The sequence below is a fragment of the Misgurnus anguillicaudatus genome, unplaced genomic scaffold, assembly GCF_027580225.2.
Source record: "Misgurnus anguillicaudatus unplaced genomic scaffold, ASM2758022v2 HiC_scaffold_33, whole genome shotgun sequence".
Lineage (NCBI taxonomy): Eukaryota > Metazoa > Chordata > Actinopteri > Cypriniformes > Cobitidae > Misgurnus > Misgurnus anguillicaudatus.
The window spans coordinates 6,757,610-6,774,942 of NW_027395283.1; the positions used below are offsets into that span (position 1 = coordinate 6,757,610).

Sequence of the window (17,333 nt, forward strand, 5' to 3'; positions counted from 1 at the left end):
CCTGGTGCAGTGTTTTCACATTTATCAACAAACTCAAAATGCATCTACAAAAGAGTTAACAGATTTTCCATCTTTGTTAAAGTGTACAAGCAGCAGAGGTTGTAAACAAGTGTACTGCACTGTATGCAACACTGCTTGAAAATCTCAAACAGAGTTTTGAGGACAGATTCTCATCAACACATTCACTGCTGAATCATTGTTTAAAAGTCCCTTTAGTGGAAGATGAAGCATCATCTCAGCTTGAAATGATTGAACTTTCTGAGGATGACAGACTTAAACGTGTTCTAAGGGAAGAAACTTTGGAGTTTTGGAAATATCTCAATGTTAAAAGGCAGCACTAAAACTATTGTCTATGTTTGGGTCAACTTACATCTGTGAATCACTTTTTTCAACACCGAAACAAGTTAAATCAAAGCATGGCTCTGTCCCGACAAACACACATGTGAAAGAATTACTACAAACTGAATACAAGCCAGACTTATCAAAGATTGTGGAAAACAAGGAATGTCAGGTCTCCCACTGAGTCAAGTAAAAAGGGAAAGGCTGATACAAACATTCAAATCCATGAAAACTATTGTGTATGTAATTACAAATTCTAATAAGCAATTAATTGTAAAAGTCCTTGTGAGAGACATTTGTTGTGTGGCTCTTTGAAGTAAATGTTCCTTTTTTTGGCTCATCATGCTGAAAAGGTTCGCCACTCCTGGCACTCCTGGCACTCCTGGCATTGGGTTGTCCCGTGTGAAAGGAACAAATGACTCGGAGGAACCGAAGATGCGACAGGTGAACTAATCAATTCCCTTTTCGGCACAGAACCAATACATGTCACGCAGGCACACAAAATGAATGAATCACTCTGCGAGACAACTCGTTCCCGAGTCATACTAAAGATTCGTTCAAATTGAAGGAATCGTTCATGGACGACCCATCACTAGACGACAGGCTGTACAGCAGCTTTGAGGAAAATAAAAGTTTAAACTGTCAAAACTTTAAAACGCATGCAAACAATACACTTTCAGCATAAGGATGCAATTATCCCTGATAGCTATGTGTTGTATATACTGTTTGATGGGGATGTGAAGACACGTTGCGTTGTTAGGACCAGAGAGTGTCCTCATAGAAAATACACACATCTCTGTAGAAATCCAATTTGTCCACAGATCTGGGGCCTAGGGTGGCCATTCATGCCAGTTCCACCCGACACGTCCTGAACATGTTTTCGGGTGCGTTCTCCGGAAGTTGCGTTGGTCGACCACATACGTCATCAAGGTTTAATATTTGAATGAATGAATTTTTAGGGACCACAATAATTTTTTGGCCCACGATGATGACTGGCTTATTTCAGATTTCCAAGGGCTATACTCTTGGAGCTCTGCGCTGAGTTGAGTCAGAATTTGGAAATAGAGACAGTGAGGAGCCACGCATTACACGTTCCTTTACAGGTGCTTACTACACTTGGTTTCCTGGTAACTGGTTCTTTCTAAAGAGAACTGGCAGACCGCTCAGGAAGAAGCCAGTCGTGTTTGAGCAATGCCAGCTGTATGGGACGGGACGCAATTTGGAGGCTGTTATAAGGCCCTGACAAGGTTTCCCACATCATACTGGCCTGAGGAGTGCTGCACAATGTCGCACACAAGCATGGCACACCCATTGGTGAGGTGGGGGCACCACCAGATGACCCTGACCCAGGACCAGTATATGTGCAGCACATTCAACAAGCTTTTCAGGACCATCAACATGTAAGTGCAACAAATAGTACTCAAATAGTTCATTTGTTGACCAACTCCTTTAATGAATTGCTTATTTCTGTGCTTATATATGATGTTTGTTAATGGGGTTTGTTTGATAGGCCGACACCTCTATAGTTATACACACTTGACTAGATCTTCATCTTAAACTCTTTTTATAACAACTTGGTTTTTATTTCATGTTTTAAGCATTATTTATCAAATCATCAGAATACAGACATAAATAACAACACAAACACAATATATACACAACAGATCAACACAAAGTACAGATGATAAATGATAGAGATGAAGATTAGAAAAAAGAAGAGAAAGTCAACTCTTAAAATCTGATGGACACTTCACACAACTCTCTGTCGAGCTTTGACATTGATGCTGTTTCTCTTTATTTACACGACTGTCAACCTCCAGGACTTTTAAAATAAAGCATCACGTTCATTTTCTTACTGTTTGTGTGTGAACTCATAAAATTGTCAGTGTGTCATTATACATATCAATACATTCATCTCTTACATTGACATCAAATATTCAGAGGAAATAGATGAAATGTGTTTTTGTATTGTTGTAGCTCATGTGCAGGGTTTAAATTGGGCCGGGGCCGTCCGGGGCTAAGCTCCGGCACATAGGCTGAAGGTCTCGCTCTACTCGTGCCAGTGTATCCCGCTGCGCTTGTGCGTGTGTTCTCACTGCGCTGGTGCGTGTGCACTGACGCGAAGGGAATAATGTGTTTCCATTCATTATGGGGCATACTCACCAACGCAAGTTTAACGATTTGCGGAAGTAGATTACATACAAAGTCAATGTAAAGACGCAATCAGACGCGTCCTCGCACGGGGCGATGCAAATGACGCGAATTGGGCGGCGCAATTGCCGCGGAAACACGCGCTTTTCCTTTTAAACGCGTCTTCGCGCAAGTTATGCAAATCGAGCGAAAAAACTCAGGAACTTCAAGAACGCGCTTTCACACAGGATCTTTTGACATTGTAGAGACACGAGAGAGAGAGAGAGAGCGTGAGAGAGAGAGAGAGAGAGCGCAACGCGCACGCGTGAGAGAGAGAGAGAGAGAGAGAGAGAGAGAGAGAGAGAGAGAGAGAGAGAGAGAGAGAGAGAGAGAGAGAGGTAATAATGGTGCCCACTTCGAGGAAATTTAATAGAAGACTAGAAACGTGTTAAGGACTAAAGTATGTATGTCACTCATCTAATTACAGTATGTTAACTGGATAACACTTCACTGCAAAATTTTTCGTTGTGAATTCACAGTAAATAAATGGATAAATTTTGCATGACTTTCACAGCAAGGATTACAGAAATATACTGTGAAAATACTCACAGCAATTTACTGTAATGTTATATCTGTGATAGTACAATGCATTGATGTAAAAGCACAACTGTATACTGTAACTTCACAGCTTCAATGGCAAAGCAATTACTGTGATATTACAATACATTACTGGGGAATTACAATCTTTTGCTGTTCATCATTACAACAAGGCCATGTACTATTACAGTGGGTACTGTGAAAGTACATGTTGACAATAATTTACTGTGAAAAGAAACGTTTGATTAGTAAATGAATTAGGTGATGATTTTTTACCATTATGTACCAACCACCACAGAATTACAATATTAACTTTACGTTAATGTTCATAACAAATGTGGTGTATTAACACAAAGTTAACACAACCAGGGAAAAAACTAGCAAGCAAAGAGTCAAGGGTCAAGAGTCCAACTAAAACAACCACTAATCACAAAAATGGTGACTTAAAATGAAACAAAACATCAACATCTAAACCTAATAAGTGAATTGTGTTTTCTACAGCAATATATTTACTGAACATTTATGTTTTATAAAATAATAAAATGCAATGTTTCTCTATCATTTACATAACAATCAAACAATTCAATATAATAAACAGTTGTTGTTTTAAACATTGTGTGAACATTAAAACATGACATTGTCATAACGTTTAAAAATGGTAAAATGTAACATTCCTTTGACGTTCAGACAACACAAAAATGTTCTTAGAACGTCAAGAAAACTGGACACTTTTTACGTTGGCAAAACTTTTTTGGGAACCTTGGGAACTTTCAGGGAACGTTCTTAGAACTTTTTTCTATTAGCTGGGTTCATCTACATCAACGTGCCATATTTTTTAAAATAAATTTATATTTTTCTGATTCCATATTTATTTTAACAAGTCACACTACGTCCATGTTTTTATACAGTCTATGGTTCAAAACAGTTTGGTTATGTCATGTGACTTCCCAGGGCATATTTCAATACAATATTTCACTGTAATAATACAGTTTAATGCTGTGAAATCCTTAATTTTTTTACTGTGTTGCTGTGATATTACAGACCTTTTTGTGATATCACAGCAGGTTTTAGATTGCAAGATTTTACTGTAAAATAAGAGTTAAATGCTGTAAAATCCAAGGATACTATAGTTTTCACAGGTATTCATTGGGATATTACAGGGAAACTTAATTACAACAAGTTATGGTAAAATAACACTGTTAATGATTGTAAAATGCTGGTAATTTCTAACAGTGTTCATATAACTCATTCTATAGTTTAATACATTTATGTATTTTGATTACACAAATCAAACCTTACGATTGTTTTAGCTGCTGACCAGCATAGGGAATCTCTATTGCTAATTTATGACATGTTGATGGTACTGTGTGTTGTACCTTTTCTTGTTAATTTAATCTTTTTGGGTAGCCTATCTTCTGCATATAGAATTATTCAAGGAGGTTGATTCCTTTTACTTCATTTAAAGTTTGATCAATTGTGCATAATGACATGTGCAACAAATGGATATAGGGTGTCAAACTCATAGATTTGCATAATTTAAAATTCAGACACTCTTTATAAAATATTTGTGGTCAATCTCTGGCACAGATTTAAAGTTGAAACTTATCAAATCCTATCAGAGGTCCAGAATGTCATTAAAACACACCAGTGGCTTTGCTGTCATCAGTATTAAACATGTTACCCCTTAAAGTACCCTCCCCGCAGAGCCCCCCCACATAACAAATCCCAATTTAACCCCTGCTCATGTGTATGTGATAAACAGATTGTTGACATGTTTATTATATCTGATTCTCTTTCTCATTTTAGGACTAACAGATGGTAGTAAAGATGTAAAGATATCTGTCTGATCTTCAGTATGATCTGCTGGTGAATAAGAAGACACAATAGTGACATCACTTCCTCTTAATCGTATGAGTTGATTATTCAGTACAGGATCTGATCTGTGACTTTATCTAAATCTGACTTTGAAGTGTTGGAGGTAAATCTTCATCCTAACTCAGCTTCTGTCTACACATTTCCTATAAGAGCGATTTATCAGTCAGTGTAAGAGGAGCAAGAAATCTCATAGGATCATAAACTGAAGTAAATACTGACAAGATTCCTCTTCTTCTACACTGTTGGGGTTTTTAACTTCATCTTAAACTGAAATGTGTTCAAGTTCAGCACAACATTGAAGACTCGCAGCTCATTTATCTCTAAATCCAAATATTGGACGTCTTTGCTTTTGTGTTCTTCAGGATCTGACTGCAGGACTTTTTGATGATTATGTGATCAATTACAAAAAAATTGAGGCACTGAATGAAACGTAAATAAAATCACAATGCAATCATTTTAAAATCTTATAAATACAGAAAACAAATCAAATGTTTCATCTGATATTACTGATATTAATTGTGCAGACATCAGTTGTATGTCGTCCTGATTACAGTCCTACTGATGACCGTAAAGATGAAATGAGTGTAATTTACCGTTTCAATACAGTGACATAAAGTTTAATAAAATGATAAAGTTGACATTTCAGGTGTGGTCTATCGCTGTTGATTATCTGTCAGACGCTTTCTGAACGGCAGAGTCAAACTGCGCCATCTAGTTGACAAACACAAACTTTACAATAAATTTATAATAAAACACAACACATTTTATGCCTAATTCAAAATAAATGTAAAAACAAAACAGTAAATTCATACTCAGTGAACAATACATTAGGTCATTATTATAATTTGTACAATCTTGAGGTTAAAATCTGTGCATAACAAACTGTACTATTTGCACACAATAGACAATGAATGTGATGACCGATGTAAAAAATTTTATGACTTGCAGACGTGTTCTAATATATAATTGATAGAAGAAGTACTACAGGTAACTGCATTAACATGAGCAAAAATGATCCATTAATCTCATGAAGACTAAAAGACAGCCTACTGTTACACTGTCCACATGTGAAGCTGAGTTTATGACATTAACTGTGACTGTACACGAGTGTTAGAAAACATTGATGGACTGAAATATCAATCTAGAGTTTATGAAGACAATCAGGGTGTCATAGCGTCAGAAAATAATCCTGTAAACATGTGGACATTAAATGTCATTTTGTGAGGTCTGTGATAAAGGAGGACAGAATTAGTCTGAGATACTGTCCAACTGATGATATGATTGAAGATATACTAACAAAACCAGCAACAAACATCATGACATTTAACTCATTTATGTTTGCTGGATGAATTTTCTTCTGTTGAAATTATAAAATAAAAATGTGTGTGTTAATATTTATAAGTATTGTGCTCTCATTTATATTTGATTGGTTCACTTTTATTTTTGTGAGCCAGCCAATCACATTGCAGAGTGTATGTCATGTGACCTAATCAGTGACTGAATGAATTTTCATTTTCATGATGGTAGTTTGTGAAGTTGTTACAGGATAAATTTCCAACCATTTGGAATGAGAATCTACCAAAATCTTTCTCAAGGGTCCTGTATAATCCACATGTGTGACCAGCAGACATCAGATGATCACAGCCAGAACGCTCGTGTCGATGGTGCCGGCCGGTGATCAGACCCACACTCTGTGTCTGAGCTGTGATACGAGACAGAGCTGTGATCAGACCTCATATCTGATCATGTGACAGTCTTTGTGTCTGTAATGTCTCTCCTTACACACTTACGTGCTACAACCTGCAGGTTAAGGACACAGGTGCTCTTTCCTATGATGTTTGACGCAGTGCACTGATACAGGCCGGATGTGCTGCTGATGATGTTTCTCAGTGTCCCTGCATCTGATCTGAGAACAGCACCATCAGTTATCTTATACATTTCATTCATCTGCACATTCAACACACACTTTAGATTTCAGTGGAGAAAATAAAGAAACTGTGAATAATGTTTCTATTGTCTATGACACACTGCAGAATAACTGTAATAACACAAATGTCCTGTAGGTGGCAGTGGAGGGGGAGTTTTCTTTACATCTTTTAATGTTTAATGTCTGATAATTATCCTGAAAAGTAAAGTGTTCAATCTTGCTAATATTTCAGATGTCAATATTTTGTTTAAATACCCATGGAAAGTCTCTGTTCAACTTTTTAAATATTTTATTGTTTTCTTTAGTTAATAAAGTGCAAATCTTTCTCTAAATCTCTCTAACTCTACACATCTAGTTGCTCTGTGACATGAAATAAACATATTCAATAATCTAAACTTTGTAATGTAATTTACAGTTTTAATAGAGTGACACAAAGTTTTATAAAATGATAAACTTGACATTTCAGCTTTCATCTATCGCTGTGGTTTGCACAATAACAGCAGGACTTACCGAAAATACAAATTGATTACCTGCCAGATGCTTTCTGAACGGTAGAGTCAAAGTTTAGTTCAACTCAAAGTGTTTTGTGCTCTTTCATGAAGGAGAAAACGTCACACATTAACACTGAGAGGAAACTAAACTACTATATCGTCCTAACACAGCAGTTAAAGTAGCCTATACATACTGTCATTCATAATGGGTAAAACAGGCAAGTAAAAACAGGTAAAAAACATAGGTGAAATGTGCCCAGAATATAACAAACTCATTATTTGTAATATGTTGTGTTTCTCTTACTCAAGTATGAAAGAGTGTTTTTGTTTTGTGATGGTTGTGAGTTTGTGATGTGAAGTTGTACACAGTTATTTTATCTTGTGAAACATTTCTCTGTTCTGTCACAAACCTTCATTAGACAGTAAACACATTTTAAAGATCTCTCTATAATAAATGGCCAATGGTATAGGTTATAGACCTATAGCATTGGCCAGTATTTTGTCCAAGGTAATGGAAAGAATCCTCCTTGAAAGGGTGATTGGGTATATCTCTTACCTACACTCTTAAGAAAAATGGTTCTATATAGTACCAAATAAGGGTTCTTCAGCTTGTAACAATAGCAGCACCCTCTTTGGTACTATATAGAACCCTTTTTTAGATGGTTCTATATAGAACCTTGCCTTGAAAAGTGCTACATAGAACCACAGTGGTGCTATAAAGAACCCTTTCATTTATTCGGAATCAGAAGGATTATTTTTGTTTATATTTTTGTTTTGTTTTTTATTTATAGCACTTCATAAGGTTTAACAGTTTAAAAACAGAACTGCAAGACATCAGAAAAATACTTTTATTTTCACTTTTTCACTACACGAGATATCATACAATAATAAATATGTGCATTAAAATCACAATCAAAATAAATATATGAATTATTATGCAAATATAACAAATCACTAATCAAATAAGATATGGATGTTAAATGACAGCTTCATTCATTCAAATTAAATAAATGAACAATAAAATTTGGCAAAGACAATCATTTTAAATAGACAACAATAACATGAAATCAATAAAATCATGACAAATGCAACATCAAAACATGCAAATGATAATAAATCCTGAATATTAACATATTATTGACATTACATTCAGATGTAAACACTTTAGCACAAACAGATCGATGACATAGAATACAGAATAATGGGATGTTAATAATACATTACTAACTGTAAATATAAAAGTCAATAGGATTATGTCAATGTTTGTAGAATCTCGCCAAAAAAGTCCATATTATTTTGTTTGCTGGATCATTACAGTACATACTCCATCCAATGTTCTTTGTTTTGTGGCAATGAGGTTGAACATTTAGTCAGATAAGAGTAAGATAAGAGATGATCTGCTGTTGTCATGTTGATCTTGAGACACAGGCTGTGATAATCACAGATTCCCATCACCTTGCAGTGGTCATCATCATACAAGGTTGAGCATCAGGCTGAACAAGATTTGGATCTGTTGGACATGGGAGAAAGGATAAGACATGGAGACAAAACAAGTTAATATTAGCCTGGAGTTTGCATACATACTGTATGTAAAACATGATTTGACAGAAGTTTTAATATGATTCTGCTCAAGCTACCTGTTTTGTCAGTAAATAGGTGAATGGTTGGCGAGAGATTTATTCATAAATTGAATAAACATAAACCACTGTTGTCAAGTCAATGGCCGACCTGCAGAGCTTCACATATGATCCACCTACAACAGATAGACAAAAATAATAAGTAATTCTGCTATTACATGTAAATGTGCCACAAGATCACACACACAATCTCCAAAATGTTTAAACAGTAAATAACTATTTTTTAATGCCATGCATACATCACCTTTAAAAACAGGATGTGTCTCTCATATCAAGTGATCATACACACTGCCTTCACTCCCAGCATAAGAAAGATTACCTCACGAAAACTCTGAAATATCAATAAAAAAACTAAACACATGTTGTACCACATTATTTTCATAATTAAGTTTAATGAACTTAATGTACAATATACATGTATATGCTTTTTAACACTTTAACAAATTATCATCCTAAATCAATGTTAAAGCAGAGTCCCCTAAATATATCATTTAAAACAGTACGAAGCTTACCTGCTATAAAGGGAATAAAGCTTAAAGTTTACCTGTTGTAAACAATATAAAGTACAATAAGAACACACAAAGCTTCAATTTTCATAATGTTTAAACAGTAAATAACCATTATTTTATTTTAAGTATTGAAAGAAACATGCATACATCACCTTTAAAAACAGTATGTGTCTCTCATATCAAGCACTGCCTTCACTCCCAGCAAAATTACCTCACATACGAAAACTCTGAAATATCAATAAAAAAACTAAACACATGTTATACCACATTCTTTTGATAATTAGTTTAATAAACTTAATGTACAATATACATGTATTAGCTTTTTAAAACTTTAAGAAATCATTATCCTAAGTCTTAAAGCAGAGTCCTCTAAATATATCATTTAAAAAAGTATAAAGCTTACCTGTTGTAAAGGGAATGAAGCTTACGGTATAACGTTTACCTGCTATAAAAGAAATAAATTACAATAAGAACACACAAAACTTCAATTTTCATAATGTTTTTAACAGTAAATGATGATTATTTTACTCTCTTACCTGCTTGTGATGTTAATCTGCAGGCGGTTCAGCAGGACTGATGATTCAGGGCTTTTACAGGTGAAAATAATCAGGAGGCAGCTTGAAAATAACTGACTAAATTTAAAATCAAAAAAGGAGGGAAATAAAGAACCTTTTGCTAAGACAAAGAACCATTTTGGGAAAAAAAGGGTTCTTCAGTAAGCTATGGTTCTATATAAAACCTTTACCATCGTTTCAGAACCTTTGAAGAACCTTTTTTCTTAAGAGTGTAGATAATCAGTTTGGATTTAAGCCTAAACATGGCACAGACATGTGTATTTATGCTCTTAAGGAAATAGTGAATTTGTATAAGTCAAAAAATTCCACTATTCTCATGTGTTTTATAGATGCCTCCAAAGCATTTGATCGAGTGAATCACAAACAGCTTTTTATTAAGCTAAAGCAAAAGGGAGTCCCTGGGTATATTGTGAGGGTTCTTGCCTATTGGTATGCCCACCAGCAGATGCATATCAAATGGGGGGGTAGTATATCTGCCCCCTTTAGAGTGTCCAATGGTGTAAGGCAGGGAGGAATCTTGTCCCCAGTCTTATTTAATTTATATATTGATGAATGATTAAGGAGACTTAATGGTTGTATTACTGGTTGTATGATCGGTGGCATGCTGGTAAATCATCTCATGTATGCAGATGACCTTGTTATTTTTAGTCCGAGTAGTGCTGGGCTGCAGGAGCTTCTTAATATATGCTCTGATTATGGGGTGGAGTTTGATATAAAATATAATTCCAGCAAAAGTGCTGTCTTAAAGAACGAAACAGGATAAATGGCTTAATTTTCCTGTGTTCATGTTAGCCAATAATTGTCTTGAGGTCTGCAAAAAGATTAAATACCATGGTCATTGTATTGCAGATGATATGAATGATGATGATGACATGTACAGACAGTGTTATAAGTTATATGCACAGGCAAACATCATAGCACATAAGTTTGGTTACTGTTCCACTCAAGTTAAAGTGGCTCTGTTTAAATCTTACTGTACATCACTCTATACTGCCCATCTGTGGACTATCTGTCCTGTCTTGCGTGGTTTTTGGACATGAGTCTGGCAAATAAACTGAATTGAAACTGAATTGAATTGAAAAAAATCACTAAATGTGTCTCTATTAGCTCAACTGAAGAAGTGTTTTCATGCAGTTTAATGAGAACTTCCTCACACTATGAAAAATACATGAATGTTAATGTAAAACACAAAAATAATGAAAAATCACTTACATTACACCAAACCCATATGACTTTACTGCTTTAGTGGAAGAAAAGAGGAGAAATTTAGATTTCAGTTTAATCATTGTTGATGTTGATGTTGATGCTGTTTCATGAGTGAAAGTAAACACACAAATGTTAATGATTTCTCCTCGTTTATAAGTTAAATCTGTTAAATTAGTTGTAATAATGTTTGTATAATGTGACGCTGTAATGCTCGTTTACTACCAGCAGAGGGAGAAAAACATCAAGCGATTGGTCGTCTTGTCGGTGACGTCACAGGTTTAAAGTAAAAGTAAAAGTAAGTCCCGCTATTTCCGACATGTGGGGCGAATTCCTAAGATACCGATCATCAAACTGATTAATATAAGGTTTATAAAAGCAGATTCAGGTATTGTCTCGTGTGTAGTTGATGTTAAAGTTGGAGGATTTTGAGGATGTGAATCCAGACAGATTGTAAGTTCATTTATCACGAGAAGCTTTTCACTTCATGTTTCTCTAAAGCATTGATTTATTGTTTGATATTTATTTGATAGTTTCTTAAAAAAACATTAATAGCGTTATTTATTGAATGTTTTGCGATGTCTGTGACTCTTAACGATCATTTTGTTATTGTGTTCATGTGAGGTAATTTGGGTGTTCACGGTTTGGTCCGTTATCCGGATGCGCGGCCATGTTGGAGATACTCGGATGTAAACAACATCATGGATTGCATTGTTAAAGTAGTATTTAAGAAGTTGTACTACTAATTTATGATGTCGAAACCACAGAAAAAGCTTGTGGAAGTTGCTAAATCATACAGAGAATTACTTGGTAAACAGTAATTAGGGCGCAATATAAACTAAATTTATTAGGTGGTAAAGATCCGTGCGAGCTGGCTTTTCCCTGCTGAAAAAACCAGCATACCAGCAAGACCAGCATATGTTGTGTTTTGGTGCTGGTTTGCTAGTGAACACCAGCTAAAACAGCATCCAACCAGCATAGGGTTGCCAACTTTCTGAAATGGAAGGAACGGGGCGGGGGGGTTGAAGGGGTTGGCTGGGTCCGGTGACATGCCCCCACGGAAGAGAATTTTGAAAAAAATTAACCCCTGAAATGAAGACTTCTGGTGAAAATAGTGGAAACTAATTCATAAATTTAGATAAATATATTTCATACAACTTCTTAGGCCTAAATATTTAATGAATAGCAAAGTATGCCTAATAAGTATACAGACTGAACCACATAGATGTGAAATATAAAGGCTATGATCATTTTGCCAACAATGAACCAGGGTTTTGTTAAGTTTATAATACGCCCTCTTCAAAAAGACCCCACCAATTTTTAAACCTTGAGCTATCTAAATCCACAATTATTTAATAAGAAACCCATCTGAAATGATTGACACATTATGAGACAGGAGGGAGCGGGACACAGGAACAGAGGGAGAGCACACTTTCTTATCAACTATATTTGAGTTTTAAAAATCCACATAATTACATACCATAAGCCTCTGGAGACTACTGACGGACAATGAACCTTGACATTGCTCCATCCTATGCCCGCAGATTTTCGCTCCTCTTGTGATTATCTCCTCATGCGTGCTGCTTAATATCACACACTCCGCCGTGACAAACAGAAAAAACGCGACGGCATATGGTACAATTGGCCTTGTTTTCATTGTCCCTCACGCATTTCAGCCACGGGTAGTCATTTTCCCATTTAATTCTATATTTTTGAGCTCGTTTCTTTTTCGCCGGCTGCTCGGATGCAGTCATTTTTACATTTCCCGCTGTTGTCACTTGTCGTCATCGTTGCTATGATACGTGACATCACAATGACTGAAACGACCAATTAAAAGCTGATGGGGCTGCAAGATGATAAAACGCTACGCTGATCATAGACAAACAGAGGGAGAAATTACCGCACCCTCAGGGTTTTCTTATACAAATGACGCGGTCTTCGTTCATGGCTGACGTGATATTATAAGCTATGTGTCTGTCATGTATTTGCACTGAATTAATTTTCATAAAATACGGAACAAACTGCGTTCCGTATCAGTTCAATACGGAACAAGAATTTTATGTGTCAAATACGGGACGATTCCGTATTATACGGAACGGTTGGCAACCCTAAACCAGCATCAGCACCAGCATAAGCACCAGCTAAACCAGCATCAAACCAGCATTAGCACCAGCTAAACCAGCATTAGCACCAGCATCCCATGCTGGTCATACCAGCATATGTTGTGTTTTGGTGCTGGTATGCTGGTGACCACCAGCTAAACCAGCATAGACCAGCATAATTCCCATGCTGGTCCATGCTGGTTTGATGCTGTTTTTTTCAGCAGGGTTTGGTTGTGGACTGAGAATGTTGACAACATTTGTGTTTGTTCTTTCCATTTCTTAATATCTTAACTAACCTTGTAGTGTAATAGTATGCACTCATATTGATACTACGTTGCTGTTTGTAAAATACTTTTACACATTTTTTGTAAAATGTTACTTTTATTACTTATTTCTAAAGTGGCCCTATATTCACGATGTCCGGATAAGAAATAACATTTGTGGGTTGGCAAAAACAAGCGCCATCTTTCCTCTGAGTTTTTTGCACTCTTCTACTTGATTAATAATTTTTGCCAGTTTGTAGTACTCCAAATGTTTTCCCAGTCCGACCGATTAGTACAGCCCAGAACATGACAATAATTGACCATTTTCAGCAGCAAAATTGTACGAGGTCCGTTTGGTTTAATGTCATTGTTTACGCTCAGTATCACAAATAAGGCCGACTTCCCTGCTGAAAAAAACAGCATCAAACCAGCATGGACCAGCATGGGAATTATGCTGGTCTATGCTGGTTTAGCTGGTGGTCACAGCATACCAGCACCAAAACACAACATATGCTGGTCTTGCTGGTATGCTGTTTTTTTCAGCAGGGTTCCGGATTGATGACGTGCCGTGAAACCTGTTGATGACGCAGTTGTTTCTTCAACACTCAGGATTCATTTATCTGAATTATAATGTCTGTTTATTCACTTTGATTTGAAGTTTATTTTGTGTCTGAATGTTATTTTCATTCAGTATCAGTTGTGGAGATCAGATTGATCAGATTCACCTCTGCAGCTCCATCATGGATCAAACACAAACATCAACACATGAAGATTTTTCTTCAGGATGCAGGTACTTTATAGAAACACTTTATTACACAACAATTAAATTATAGGAAAATATTTAAGTGTTGTTTTTAATTATGTTCATCTTCAAAAATATTATTAATGTAATTTAAAGTATTAAATCTGTTGTTATAGTTCAGTTTATCAGAAGGGATCAGATCAGTTCAGCTGTGTGTCTATAATAAAGGGTGATGTGTCTATGAATCCAGCATTGTACTTTAATAATGGATTCACATCTCCTGCTCTCGGGTATAAAAACACAACATGTGATTATACAGGGCTCTAGAATGCAACCTAATTTCTCAATGGTGTGACTTATGAAATCTCAGGTCGCACCGGTGCAACCAGCCGTTTAAAGGAAAAAGAGTCTCCACAACTCTGCAAGTCTCTCTGTGGTTCAACAACAGACACACATTAGGCCCATGTTGTGATCTAAACCAATCAGAGATAATGAAAGGCAGACCCCTCCCTCTGATTGGCTGAAGTCCAGATATTCCTGTATGTGTGTGTACGTTTGAATAATGCGTGTGTGCTGTAGTCAGACAGAGGTCAGTAGCCCAGGCCCGTCAGATAAACAAAGTGGATGTAGCCGCGGATGATGAGAGAAGATAAAAAGAATGATTGACAACTTTTTTGTTTAGAATGTTAAGTTAAGGACTGACCTGTCTGAAGATCATAACCAATGCTCAGACACGGACCAGTCAACCTCCTGTCATATCAGCCCTGGTCCGAAGACGACATTAGGTAATGAGCCACATACAGTCGAGGCTGAGCCAGTTCTTATGTAAACCTGGTGTACAGCAGTGATGTCACGTGTGCCCAGTTTATAGAAAAAAGCCAGGACCACTGTTTTATTATAATCCTATACCACCCCTTATTCCAAACTTTTCTGCGTTTGCTGTATCCCGATTACCGCCCTGCCAGACTCTTAAATAGAGAAATAAATTAATCCATGATTTGTGTTGTTCACTCATTTATAAATAATTCCCCATCCTAATTTTCTCCAAGGGTTAAGTTTCATGCACAAATAGCATTAAAATCTATAAAACATGATGATTATGTCTCTCTTTAGTGAAAAAATAATGAAATAAATAAGCCTACACAAAATGTGTTTCACTTAAATAATTAGCAAATTAACAAAACAATTTCAAAAGTAGCCTAACTTATTTGAGTTTGTTATTTTTTGTGACATGCTCCAAAACCGATGCAGCACAAAACAATGTTTTATTTTTATTTTAAAAGTACAATGTTTTGTTATTATTGTGAGTGTACATAAAAGTACACCATTTACAGTTTTAAATGTTGTTTTTATTTTATCTGCATGACCATAATAATTTAAGGTTATTTAAGGTGCAAGCTCATCTTGCGTATCACCGGCGCGGGTTTACGGAGGGCAGGATGACAAGAAATGAGACATTAAAGTTTTTATTTAACATATTATTGACTTTTTGGACATCCCTTTGGAATCACTGCACTCATATCATCAAATTATGAGGTAATTCTAAATTTAAATATAAGTGCAGCGCTTATGAGTCCTCAAACACTGCTGACCGCTCAGCTGTCAATCTGCCGACACTCACAAAGTTTCACATTAAATGATACGATATTTGTCCAATCTTGACCCTGTACTTATTTCTGTTCACGCTCTTTCTGAAGATTGTTAAAGGTTTCTACTTACTGCGCAATTTGTGGTGCGGCTGTGTCGTCAAACAGGCAGGTATAGAATTAATTAATGCTAATGTCGGATAACGGCGGGACAGGTGTTCTGATAATCAACATGACTGTGCATGAATCCTATAAAAAAAAAATGGAATGACAGCATGAAAATTACAAAATACATGTTAGTTTATATTCTCTATATTAAACCTCCATGGGTGCTTGTAAAACTGTGGCATTGAAGGAATAGTTCACCCAAAAATAAAATTTCTGTCATCATTTACTCTCCCTCATTTTTTTTACAAACCTGTGTAAATGTATTTTGTTGGTTGAACACGGAGGAAGATATTTTAAGAAATGTTTGTAACCAAACCGATCATGAGCCCCATTCACTACCTAGAAGGAACAAATAATACTATGGAAGTGAATGGGGCTCATGAATGGTTGGGTACAAACTTTCCCTTTAAATATCTTTAGTCGTGTTCATCAGAACAAAGTATATAGCATGCGTTCTCACATCAAAATATCGAGAGTGACAACCGTATTTACTTGCAGGTGTGAGTCTGGAAGTGTCCTGTTCACACAGCAAATTAAATACACAAATAGAACACTGCCTGTATGAACGAGCAAACGACTTCAAACCCATATGCTAATTGCACACGGCGCCTGTAACCATAGTGACGGACGTAAATATAAAAAAAAGTATAATTTATGCAATGGGCAAAACTTTATTTATGTAATTGACAAAAATAGCTGGATGTGTAATGCTTACCATTGTGCAGGAACAATAAGCAAGAGTGGTTCTATATTTAAAGCAACACTATGTAGTTTCCATGTAAAAATGACTTACGGCTCCCCCATGTGGTTGAAAAGCGCAACAGTGCCTGGTATCAGACACTCTTCTGCAGGCAGGGGGAGGGGCGGGGCTGTGTTTCCTACCCTCCACCGCCACTTTCAGAGTGTGCTTGTAGCAGCTAGGAGGCTGCTCAGGTTGCAGCAACAGTACAATTTGTCCAGTTAAAAGTTGTTCTATCACTGAAATAATTTTAGAGACATTATTTAAAGGTAAAAAAACTACATAGTGTTGCTTTAAAGTTTTAATTTCCAAAATTAATGAACATAAAATAAGTGTCAGCAACTTTATGTTTTACCAAAGCAGATATATCCAATACAAAAGTAATCATAATGACTTGTGAAGCAAATCATCAGTTTTTGCAAAAAATGGAACTTTATTTACAGCATTATT

At 36.1% G+C, this 17,333-nt stretch overlaps 2 protein-coding genes and 1 long non-coding RNA gene across 4 annotated transcripts in view; 2 read left to right on the forward strand and 1 right to left on the reverse strand.

Moving 5' to 3' along the window:
* Nucleotides 1-17,333, forward strand: part of LOC141363207 (protein NLRC3-like) — a 261,612-nt gene that overhangs the window by 122,028 nt on the left and 122,251 nt on the right. Inside the window, exons 1-2 of one of the 2 annotated variants that reach the window (XM_073865807.1) lie at nt 11,585-11,736; nt 14,340-14,438. In XM_073865807.1, the coding sequence (XP_073721908.1) occupies nt 11,693-11,736; nt 14,340-14,438 (143 nt within the window). In that variant the 5' untranslated portion in view covers nt 11,585-11,692. Of the gene's footprint in view, nt 1-11,584; nt 11,737-14,339; nt 14,439-17,333 lie in introns of those variants that run through there. The other variant, XM_073865808.1, reaches the window with a different exon arrangement.
* The window catches only part of LOC129437200 (protein NLRC3-like), a 196,869-nt gene that overhangs the window by 48,262 nt on the left and 131,274 nt on the right, over nt 1-17,333 (forward strand). The window lies entirely within an intron of this gene.
* Nucleotides 7,924-9,485, reverse strand: LOC129452782 (uncharacterized). The gene is made up of 3 exons (XR_012368775.1): nt 9,241-9,485; nt 8,997-9,112; nt 7,924-8,869 (listed from the first exon to the last, which is right to left on the reverse strand). It is a non-coding gene; the product is annotated as an uncharacterized lncRNA (long non-coding RNA).